The sequence below is a fragment of the Ascidiella aspersa genome, chromosome 1, assembly GCF_963924565.1.
Source record: "Ascidiella aspersa chromosome 1, kaAscAspe10.2, whole genome shotgun sequence".
NCBI classification, from domain to species: domain Eukaryota; kingdom Metazoa; phylum Chordata; class Ascidiacea; order Phlebobranchia; family Ascidiidae; genus Ascidiella; species Ascidiella aspersa.
Window position 1 is genome coordinate 23,083,856 of NC_139447.1, and position 11,486 is coordinate 23,095,341.

The window sequence follows — 11,486 nt, forward strand, 5'->3', positions numbered from 1 at the left end:
TTTGTAAAAAACACAGTGACATATTGTGTCCCTACTTACTGAGACAAATCTGTGTTATGCGTTTTGTTCGTTTAAAAAAAGAAAGGGTACATAAACACAACTAAAAATAAGCCTCGAGTTTTACTGCTTGTAAGGTCTCATTCGGATAAAAAATATGATTTAGCAAACAATATGTGTTCCTAGGGTTGCAGCCCCATCAACTTCCCGCCATAACCCCTTCAAATCCCACCCGCTGCACCTTACTGCAATAATTACTGAGAAGGTGTGCAGGCCTAAAAAAATTTTGCGCGACTTACTAAAAATGCCGGACGTCTCGCAATCATTTGAGGAAACTCAACATTATAAGGCGCACATCTAAGTATTTTTGAGAGGGCAATAAACATTTTAAGACGTGATGTTTTAAAATTAAACCAGAACGCGACATCTTCACAAAGAACGGTAATGCGCCAAGCGCAGCAAGATTGTCTGCATTTGGTTTTAGTTGGAAAAACTTTTTATTTAAATTTATAAGGATGGACAACCCTTGACCACACAAAAATATATTCCTGCAATGCTAGGTTACATTTTCATCACGTTAGGGGTCCACATCTGTATAGAACAAAACAGATTTATATAATTCTGTGCATAAATGCGATCTCTTGGGGTTGCGACCCACGATTTGCGCGCTTATCTAATTGAACAAAAGCTGTTTTATTCGGCGTAAATCAACTTAGAGCTACCTCATATTAAGAAGTATTTAACAAAAATGGAAGTTATTCCGACTTGTTATACGTTTTTGACCTGGACTTATTATTAGAGTTTTTTTTTTATATTTAGCGTTTTCTATAATCGGCCAGACTATCACTTTAAAAACTGACAAAAACTTAAATATTTTTAAGCAGCGTTTTTTATTAAGTGCAACAAGGTAAAGAAAAGCTTCCTATCACAAAAACTAACAAGTGCGTGTTTTTAATATTAGAAATAATATCCATATCAGGGATTCTTAAACTCTTTGGGCCGCTTTTAGTGAAAAATATGTTCTCAGTCCTTCGCGTTACCTTGCACCCCCCAGTTTAAGAACCCATGATCTAGATGATTTATTTAAAAGAACTTGAGTTTAGGTGGGTAACGGTTTTGTGTAAAACTGCTAGCAATATATTTTGTGGCATTTTCTTGTTAACACAAAATGTAATATGCCTAGGAAGTAACAAAATTACTTTAAATAACAATATTGCCACATGCAATTAATACTATAAAACAACACAAAAACACATTCTAACTTAAATCTAGGCTTAGCAAGAATAAACAAATTTTAGCACGAAATAAATAATTAATTGATCTTCTGTTAGAACTTAAACAATTTAGTTTTTAATTGAAAAATTAAACTTTGATTGCCAAAAAACAATATTTTACATTAAGTTGTAGAAGCACAATAAACTTAACATTTTTTCCACACATCAAGATTTTTAACTCATTTTTACCATAACATTATAACTCCATTTATCAAACAGCAGCTTATACAGTTTCCATAAATGGCTCTTCATCTTCGGCAGTCCCCTCTTCTAATGAGATGTGGAATGATGCATGGGTTGCAATTAAGACCAATGAAACCCCTAAACCAGTTGTTTTATGTTAATTTTATAAAACTTTCTAGATATTAAAAATTTTAATTACTAAAAACATTTAAACAAACATTTATTAAATTATTATTTCCAAAGGAGGAGAAAACTGCAATTTACCAAGGACCCAAAACACTGCAGCTCCAGCACCAGCTAAAAAGAATAAAGGGAATGCAAATGCAGCAGCGATACCATATTGTTGTGCGTGGGAAAACTCATGTCCTAAAAAATATAAAATAACACAACTTGGGTTTACAAACAATATTGAAATGGTTTATATATACCTGAGTAACATAATAGCTTTAAACTGAATACTTTAATAAAGCTTCACTCACCTAAAATTTTAATATTTCCTTCAGCATTTTTGACATGAATAAAGTAGCACGCTCCAAGAAAGACACCAATGGCAATTAAAAGAAGAGGAGATGTAATTCTGTGGATAGAATACAAATCTGTCAAGTATATTTTTGTCCAGGTGTAATATTAAATTTCAAGACTTGCTCGTCATAAAACTACAAATTGTTTATTAGGCCAAAACAAATTGGTACAGGAAATGGTTAAAAGTAAATATGTTTTTATTGGAAATATTTTTAACTGATAAGAAAAGCAGCAACACATAATTAAAGAAATCAGTAATAAAATGGTGCCTACAGCAATATAAGTCATTGTGCAGGGTTGATATAGACTTCAAATTTGCATTTCCTGGTTGGATGAGTACCTATCAATCAGCACTCGCATGGACAGACTAGCACTCTCAAAATAAATTGGAAACTTTCATCCTTACGAATTGTTTTTCACAAATATATTTTTTTTAAACCTATTTTAGTGTGATTGCACTGTTCTAGTATGACTGGCCTCAATTGGTGTTAAACATAACTTGTTGCAGATGTCCAGTAGGTCTGATAGCAACAACCAAGCTTAAAGGCCAATTGCCAGTCTGAAGATGCTGTCAAACAGCACTTGGCCAGAGCGAGTTGAAACTTAACCCTGTTGCAGGTAGGTGTTATTATAGGGTCCATTAAGGTTTTTTATGTTATTTATGAAGCACTGAAAAAGTATACTTTTTCGAAAACAAAACAAGCACAGTATATAAACCAAGTGTGTTATTTTAAAAAAAGTACGTATTTAAATGTAAAAAAAATGCTTCAAATGTTTTAAGCCCTGATTTTGCAAAAAATGGGCAGCAAATTACATTGTAATTACACACCCTAACCCAAATAGTGGGTGTTGCTTTTATAAAGGTTTTAATGCTGTGGTAGGATTCACGACCAGCCCCGACAAATCTATTCATTTGCATCTGTTATAGTGCTTTAATATATTTCTTATATTCTAACATTGCTTTTAAAGCAAAAGGCCGGAGGGCAGTTAAAAGTTTTTTTCTTTACTCACTAAGGTATGACAAAACTTACATACAGTAGACAATTAATCCAGTGAAAACAAATATGTAGTTGGTTTGAAAATGCTCAATATTCTTAACTACTCTTTTTGACAATTGTTTTAAACTTGACGGCTTGCGAAACTTTGTTGTGTTTATGAAGTCAGACCAAGGTTGAACACTTTGTTTCCTCTTCTGGACCCACTCTTTCATAGCTTGGGGATTCATTGCTGCACTGAAATAAAAATACTGACATAAAGGGTTTATTGTTGACCAGATTATGAACGTTATGGAAAACAAATCATTCAACAGAGTAAAAGAACAAAAATATAGTTCAAAACGAAAAATGCATAAGATGTATTTAGGCGCTGGTCTAGAATCCTACCACAACGTTGAAATGATTATTAAGCAATGCATAATATGTGGGTTAGGGTGTCGGTTAGTGTTTGGGTGTGGGTAGGTCAAGTAATATTGTTTAACACTATTACTGGACTCACCCAAACCCAAACGCTAACCGGCACCCTAACCAAAATAATGTTCGTTGTGGTAGGATTCTAGACGAGCGCCTGTATTTATTTACCTTGCTCCAAGAACTGCAGCAGAAATATCCTTGCTACCTTCAGACATCTGACCGTCAAAAATCTGTTAAACTGCAGGATGTTGGAAATTTACACCTTTACAATAGCCACGTCTTCAAGTTGTTTACGTTTGTTTTTCACACCGAATCAGTAAAATTAACGGACTTTGCGCGAATTGTTGTGCGAATAATTGATACCTTCTTACCAAAGAGATTTATAAATAATCTCTTTGCTTCTTACCATTTAAATATCTTTGTTGAAACGCTTTAAATAACGCATTTTTTTTTCAAAACCTAGACGTTTAATCATATACGTTAAATAGGTTCATAAGCAAAACGTTTTTAAAAGTTTATCATACGTTAAAAACTAATATACTTAAATTCTTCTGTAGAGGACCCAGCGTCTGTATTTGTTATTACTGTGTCCGTTGTGCGTGTGCTAAAACCCTGCTAAAGTCGTCCTTCCATATTTCCTTTCCCTGCATCCTGCTCGTTAACTGGCCTCTTAACGCATTCGCGTTTACAGTGTGGAGGATGTGGTTGATAATGAGTACTCATTTAATTGCCCTTTGTGCCTCGATGTATCAATCTTACGACTACAATGTAGATACTGCATTCAAATTAAATTGTTCATTATCGACTGCTTCTAACATACGAGCACTCCAATTGGTTCCTTGAGTAACAGACAAGACTTTATTCGATACAGATCTTCATAATAATAAATCATAATAACAATTCACAATACTAATGATAAAGAATCTTATAACGCAAGCTTATAAAGGCGTTAGAAGAGATCTGTATAAAGGAAGGCAAGACGTACATACTCAATAAAATAGTTATTTGTTATATTATAATACGTAGGCATTCAAGTGACAAGGGCGGTTCCAGCTAAGCTTTCTTCTCTCGACTCTCTTATACACGGAAATAATATTTTTGTTCCAATATGGCTAAAACAAAAGCCCTTCGATCGACAAAGCCACGTAAGGGCCAAACGCATATTCGATTCTAAAAATACCGAATTGTTGACAATATTACGAATTTCAAAACATGCGTTAACATTAAAACGGATGTACGTATGAGCCGGCGAAGCCTGACTCAGTGAAAAATGGTGTCTTTGCAAAATCTTGCTAGATCGGCAATTGATGTTTTTTACAGAAAAATTTCCATGACGAAATATTAAAACGGTGATACAGCGATAAAACAAAAAATCTCTGTGATAAATAGCAATGTGATGACGTGTCGCTACAACTGCAATGTTAGTCGTATCCTTTCTACTGCAAACCAGTCAACGATGCACTCCTTACTGGCAACACGTGTTTTTACTGCGTTGTAAGCCATTTTAATGGAAGCGAGCTAAACTGAATTATGTGAATGTACAATAAATCTATAAGCGACCTGACAGTATGTACTTTGAAATGCAATGACAATTTGTTAGGTTTCGGTATAGTGGAGTTCAGATAGTACGGTGGTCACTGGCAGGGCCGGATTAACCAATAGGCTAATAAGGCTATAGCCTTAGGCCCTGAAAAAATTCGGCCCTGAATTTTTTAACAGTAAATTTTTTAAGGCTAATAGTGATACGGTACATACAGTTTTTTCTTAAAAACGAATGACTGAGTCGAGTCAATATGTGTCTTGTGTGTGATAGATAAATAAATCGTTTCATTTATGCTGCAAACGAGTTAAGAGCTATCTACGTTCTGTGCTATCACTTTCAAGGGAGAGGGTATGGTTCGATCGGGCGCTGTGTTAGGTCTGGCATGGGCCGTTTTGTTGTCGACGTTTGGACGCCCTAGTTTGACCAGTGCCATTAGGGCGCCGCTGTTTTTGCATTGAATTTTTAGCCCTTTTTGGGGTTATTGATAGGTAATGGGTGGGGTTAGAAAATGGGTAGGGGTTAAAATTATTAGGGGAGTTAGTGATGTACTTATGGGGGAGGTTTGAGGTTAGGTAAAGTGTTGTTTAGGCCTGATTCTGACTATTTAGGTCTTATTCTGACTGGTTTGGGACTTATTTTAATTTAGACGTTACTACGAATATTATGTATTGGTCCTATTTTGGTCTTATTCAGAAGTGTGTTTTATTGCGACGTTGATCTTATTTCGGTCTTATGGCTGGAGTCCCTTTTAAGCATAGATAGTGATGTTGTTAGGTTTGAACGTCGAAGACATTATTCATAAAGTTGGTTCACACTATAGATAGACGAATCTGGCGATAACGTAAAAAGTTTTTAAAGTTTCGGTTGCGGAAGTTAAAATAGTTCAATTTATTTTACACTGGCAACCCTTTAAGTGTAAACTGGACGGGGCACGGGCATAACCCTCTAGCTAGGTCGTAGTTTGCAAAACCCAACTGTGTCTTTATTTATAAAATTTGCCTGTTAACTTAAATTTGTGCTTTTTATATGACCTTTCTTGTAACGTATTGTACCTCGTTTCTCTGACACGTTCTTTAATTTACTGGCAAGTAGGGATGTTCAAAGTAGAATATTGTAACCTTTTATTACGTTTTAATATCGCGAAGTTTTACGCCTAACCGTACGTTTGCGAGTGGCAAGGGGGATGAAGGCCGGTTGCTGTGACGAAACAATTACTGTGCTGCTTATATGTAACCATGTGGGGCGGCGTCAGCATTTTTTCGGGCGACCAATTACTTGACGATAACCTTCGCCTAATCTTTAAGTTTCCGTCAAATGCTGTTGGGCAAGCAACTAACTTGTGATGCCTGGTGCAGAGATTTCCCAAAGAGTTTGCAAAAGAACATTCCATCGTGAAACCCGCAAGGTATGCTACGGGGTTACTCAAGGTCAACTTTTAGGCCAATATTCAGCTATAGGTTATGCACAGTGATTTGGCAAATAAGAGTAACGCATTATTAAAATAAAAATCTAGGAATCATCTCGGCGAATGTAGTGACAAAACAGAGTCGAATACAAAAATACCCCGGCGAAGTCCAAAAACAAGCTTTGCATTGACTAACTAATTAAGTTAGTTTTACGACCTGTAATTCCTATTTTACGTCGCAAATAAAACCTTCAGATGTAAAAACGTCAAAAGTGCCCCCCTTGTGTTATTTTGCAGTATAGATAATTTCAATTTTTCATGTGTGTATTTCACTACTTTTTGTAGCTTTGTTTACAAAGTTCTTCCTTGTAAATAGGTAAATAGGCTTAGGCATACAGTACCCTAAATCCGGCCCTGGTCACTGGTCATGTCTCACCTGTTGAAATATACACATACAACTTTTGTTATCAGCTATTAGGGAAAAAAGATGAGAAGCACTCAAGGTAAAACATAATATACAAAAAAATAATATACAAAAAAAAATCTATTTCAAACAGGGCTGCGGAGTCGGTTAAAAAAACCCGAGTCCGACTCTGGTTAAATGTGGCATTTCGTCGAGTCCCCAGTCCGGTCCTGACTAAACAGCCTGTATTTCACCAATTTACGTAACTAAAATAACGTGTATATTCAGCAATCCCCTTATAGCGGTGTCGTATAATTCATTCACTCACAATACATGGTTGGAAAATATTCCACCATATGCTATTTCACCCTTTAATTTTCAGTTGGCGATCCTACATTGGTGATCCCGACGTGATATGAACACGCAAATAAATCCTTCGGAATGAAATTTTATGCTTACTGCCAGGTTGCATAGAAAGTATAAATTAATTTGGTTTGCTAGCTCAGTTTTCGTTTGTAAGTATTTTTGAGCTACGCCGATCAGTTATGATTTGTTGAAACGTTTGTAAACAAGTTTATGCCAGCGTTATTGCTTGTCAATTTGATGTTTGATTAGATGTAATGCAGAGAAAAATCGTTTGACGCTTTCAATTGTTAATTACGCAAGACTGTTATAGTTATTGTTGCGAAATTATGACCTTTTTGGTAAAGTTTTAAAGGTGAAAGTATTACGATCGAGGTTATACACTACTCGTGATATCTAATCTTAAAACCAATAAACGGATAGATTCTATCTTGACCAGCACTTACAAAAGTCGTTACTTCAAAAGTGTCAAATCTACTGTGGCTATCGTCTCTGGTCACGTGTTATGGTGATTAAGGTTTGATATCCCATCCAAACTAACCCGACCACTTTGTCTAAAATCCCTGTACTTAACCGTTATATTTCATTATAGAAGGAAAACAGAGCAGAGGGCCAAACCTTGTTGTCAATTCTCAACATAACGCGAGATTTATCTCATTTGTGACTGCAAGCGAGCATGCTCTGGGTATTATAATACCATGATTTCTAAGGCCTTTGATGCCTCATTTACCTTTCAGACGGAGTGAGATAACCGTCATGTAGTCCACATGAAGTTACCAGCATGCAGAGAGTAACTTTCTAGAATAACTTTTTGCGCCAAGGTTATTATGTCTGCTATTTAGGGAACCCATGTAATGTGGACTAGGCGATGTAATTTGTTTTCGCCTTTCTGAGATTAGCACCTTACCGCTTTTTAATTGGAACTTTAGAGAAAAAGACTCTAAGAAACTAACTTTAGTTTTGCGATTTTAAATTCTACCTGCGTTTTAAGACGATCATTTTCTGCATTATAGGCTATTCAAAAGTGTTTTACATTGTTTGTTTATTGTGCCTTGCAAGTACTATTTCAGACGTTACATCGTGTCGCACAATCAGCTACCCCTGGAGTTGTTCGTTGGCCGCCAAGACAAGGAATTCGCGAACCCTCTTTGCTCTATTGAACACCACGATTCCCAACACGTGCTGATTCCATATTACACAAATGTCCGGTCGTTCTGCGGTTGCTGGTCGACTCGTGATCGGATCCTGGGACGATTTTAAAGAAGAAGCGCGGCCCAACCAACTGCTCGGAACTTTTTTCGTTTTCCAGGGAGAAGGGAGATGATGTAGAGCAGGGGCGTGCAACCTGCGGCCCTCGGGCTAAATGCGGCCTGCGGAACCAGAATATGTGGCCCGCGGTGTGCTTTGGTTTTTGGCCCGCACCACTAAACATTTACGTAACTGTTAAAATATTGGAACTTCCTAATAGTTCCTTAGTCTGGGTTGCCTTATAGCATGTAAATGTTTAGTTTATTAGAATTAGAATAAAATGTGACCTGCTAACAAAAAGTGTTTCGGATGCTGTTGCGGAAAGTGTACAACTTTGTTGGAAAGTGAATTGCGCTGCAATTTTTTGTTCTTGAAATGCTTTCGAATAGCTATATGGCCATATAAAGAAAGCATATTAAAAATGTCCGTTTGATCTTTTTCGCTCATTTGAAATGTAATTGTTATATATCCAATTTCAATGTTCATGTGAGTTGTAAAAAATAGAAACAAATTTCTCTCTGCGCAGTTAAAAAGTAGTTTTTTACCGCGAACATCTCGATTTAAATAAGTTTCCACAGCTCAGAAAATTCATCGTTTTTAAGGTGGCATTGTTCGGTTCAACGTACGTGTGTAAGCAATTTATTTTAGGTAGTCACTAACACAGTGGTAGGCCAACTGTGAACCGCGAGTTATTTTTGAATAGCTTGGTGTTATCATGTACCGTAGTTGTTGGCCGCATGACAGCCGTACATTCATTGCACTTTATTTTAACAATTGGTGTGGCATATAATTTTTTAAATTGGCTCAGCTTCGAAAGACCCACGCGCCAAATGTGGTCTTGTGAGCCTGTAAAACTATATTTTTTGCCAACCTTAACTCTATATAAACGCAAATTGTTCGCGCTTCGCGCGTATGTTCTTTTTTTATATAATGTTTTATATTATAGCATGGCAGTGTTTTGGCCATTAAGCGCCGTAGAATATTTCACCTTAAAACCAAATATCCCCCTGAATCCGCCACTGTTTTCGTAGTGCTTTTACGTAGTGGGCCTTTAACTAGCTCTGTAAAGACTACTTTGGGTCGCAACAAAAAGTTTGCCGACCACTGCACTAACAGGTAGACGACGAGATATGCAAGTGGCTCGTGGTCTAATCCGAATACACATATTTGGACCGGCAGTATGAGAGGTTGCACGCCCCTGATGTAGAGCAGGGGTCGGCAACCTTTTGTACACTGCGGACCGGTTAAAAACTGAAATTTTGTAGCGGACCGGCCTTAAAAACAACAAATGTTCAGTAAAGGAACAACTTTTTTAATGTCCTAATTAAAATGCATGAGTTTTTTTAAAATTTCCTGTCTGAACATCAATATTGTTTATAAACATTGTTTGCATGATTTGATTCTATTGCACTTTGGGGTGAGCACGCTTGAACATCAAAAAAACATTATATATGGCCCGTTTTCGATATATTGTACGAACGAGGAGTTATATTTTTATGAAAATATCATCTGGAAACCCTTTTATGGACCGGTAATGAACTCCTCGCAGACCGGTACCGGTCCGCGGACTGGCGACACTGATGTAGAGGACCCAGCGTCTGTATTTGTTATTTACTGTGTGTTCGTTGTGCGTGTGCTAAAACCCTGCTAAAGTCGTTCTGCCATATTTCCTTTCCCTGCATCCTGCTCGTTAACTGGTCAGTTTTAATCCTCAACGCATTCGCTTTTACTGCAATGTTAGTCGTATCCTTTCTACTGCAAACTACAGTCAACGATGCACTCCTTACTGGCAACACATGTTTTACTGCGTTGTAGGCTATTTTATTAAAAGCGAACTATACTGAATTATGTGAATGTACAATAAATCTATAATCGACCTGACAGTATATACACTTGAAATGCAATGACAGTTTTTTAGGTTTCGATATAGTGGAGTTAAGATAGTAGTGGTCATTTCTCACCTGTTGAAATATACACTTTCTACGAAGGTTTAAATAACGTTTTAGTTTTGTCAAAACTCCAACGTTTAATCATATCCTTAAAATAAGTTCAATTAAAGCGTTGTATAAGAGTGACTTTAATTTATACATTTATAAATGTTATGTAAACGTTTAGCTAACAGTATTTTATTCACAACTTAAACGTTTAATTAACTCCGTTGACAGAGTACGGGTTTTAAACGTTATTTATAATTAAAATAATATTACATTTTAAAACATTACTCAGCAAGGTTTACCTAACGTACGTTTTTTTTCAAAACTTTAGCGTTTAACGATATACGTAAAATAAGTTCATAAGTAAAACGTTATATAAGCGTAACTTTATTTTATAAGTTTATAAGTTACATATAGACATTTAAGTAACGGTATTTTATTCACAACTCACTCACACGATTAAATAACTCTGTTAAAAGGGTACGGATTTTAAACGTTATTTACGATTAAAACAAAGCTATATTCATTTAAAGTTACTTATTAAGGTTTACATAACATTTTTTATAACATTAACGGCTAATGACATACGTTAAATTGGGTCTTTAGTAAAACCTATAGTGTGTTACGTTGTTTTAACGTTATATGAAATAAAAATAAAAACTATAGTGTTTATGTGTTGCTTTATAGCGTTGACATAACGTAAATAAATTCTTATCGTTAACGTATTATTAAATACCTTTAAAATGTACGACTTTAAACGTTATGGAAAAAATGTTAAAAAAATTGCATTCAAATGTTGCCTATTAAAGTAACACTAACGTCATAAAAAACGCAACGTTAACATCCAAATAAATGATCAGGTCTTCGGATTTTTAAACGCTTGTTTTAACGTCACATAAACGTTTGTAGTTTTCGGTTATTTAAAAACTTTATGTTTACGTTATAATAACGTTTAAACATTAGTTTTAGCTTATTAAACAGATCAACGAAAAAAAAAACAAGAAAAAAACAAGATATAACATTTTCTCTATTGTGTTTCGACGTATTACCACTTTACAACCAATTGGTAACGTTGTAAAATGGTTTTGCGTTTGCTGGGAAATTACGCCAAAAGCGTACATCTTTCATAACAGGTTTAACGGCAAATATAATGTTTTTCTTATCATGCATCATACCGTGACGTCATTTCCAAGCCTTGTCCTGAT

At 35.7% G+C, this 11,486-nt stretch overlaps 1 protein-coding gene across 2 annotated transcripts; it reads right to left on the minus strand.

Annotated features, from left to right (window-relative positions):
• Positions 1-283: 283 nt before the first annotated feature.
• LOC146168335 (prenylated Rab acceptor protein 1-like) lies at positions 284-3,671 on the minus strand. 2 transcript variants are annotated; one of them, XM_083388924.1, is made up of 5 exons: positions 3,554-3,661; positions 3,008-3,222; positions 1,934-2,031; positions 1,719-1,820; positions 284-1,592 (listed from the first exon to the last, which is right to left on the minus strand). In XM_083388924.1, exons 2-5 carry the CDS (start codon positions 3,199-3,201, stop codon positions 1,495-1,497), a joined length of 492 nt encoding a protein of 163 aa, XP_083245050.1. In that variant the 5' UTR covers positions 3,202-3,222; positions 3,554-3,661; the 3' UTR covers positions 284-1,494. The 2 variants fall into 2 exon arrangements, with proteins under 2 accessions (XP_083245050.1, XP_083245049.1); XM_083388923.1 differs by having other exon boundaries at positions 286-1,592; positions 3,008-3,208; positions 3,554-3,671.
• Positions 3,672-11,486: the final 7,815 nt, after the last annotated feature.

What these genes read in the sequence shown, in the direction of transcription:
- LOC146168335 (XM_083388923.1), bottom strand. Translation starts at nt 3,600, where the DNA reads ATGTCTGAAGGTAGCAAGGATATTTCTGCTGCAGTTCTTGGAGCAAG. An exon ending in GCTGCAGTTCTTGGAGCAAG is followed by an intron (nt 3,209 to 3,553) that starts GTAAATAAATAC and finishes TTTTTATTTCAG; the next exon opens with TGCAGCAATGAATCCCCAAG. An exon ending in GGATTAATTGTCTACTGTAT is followed by an intron (nt 2,032 to 3,007) that starts GTAAGTTTTGTC and finishes TTCTATCCACAG; the next exon opens with AATTACATCTCCTCTTCTTT.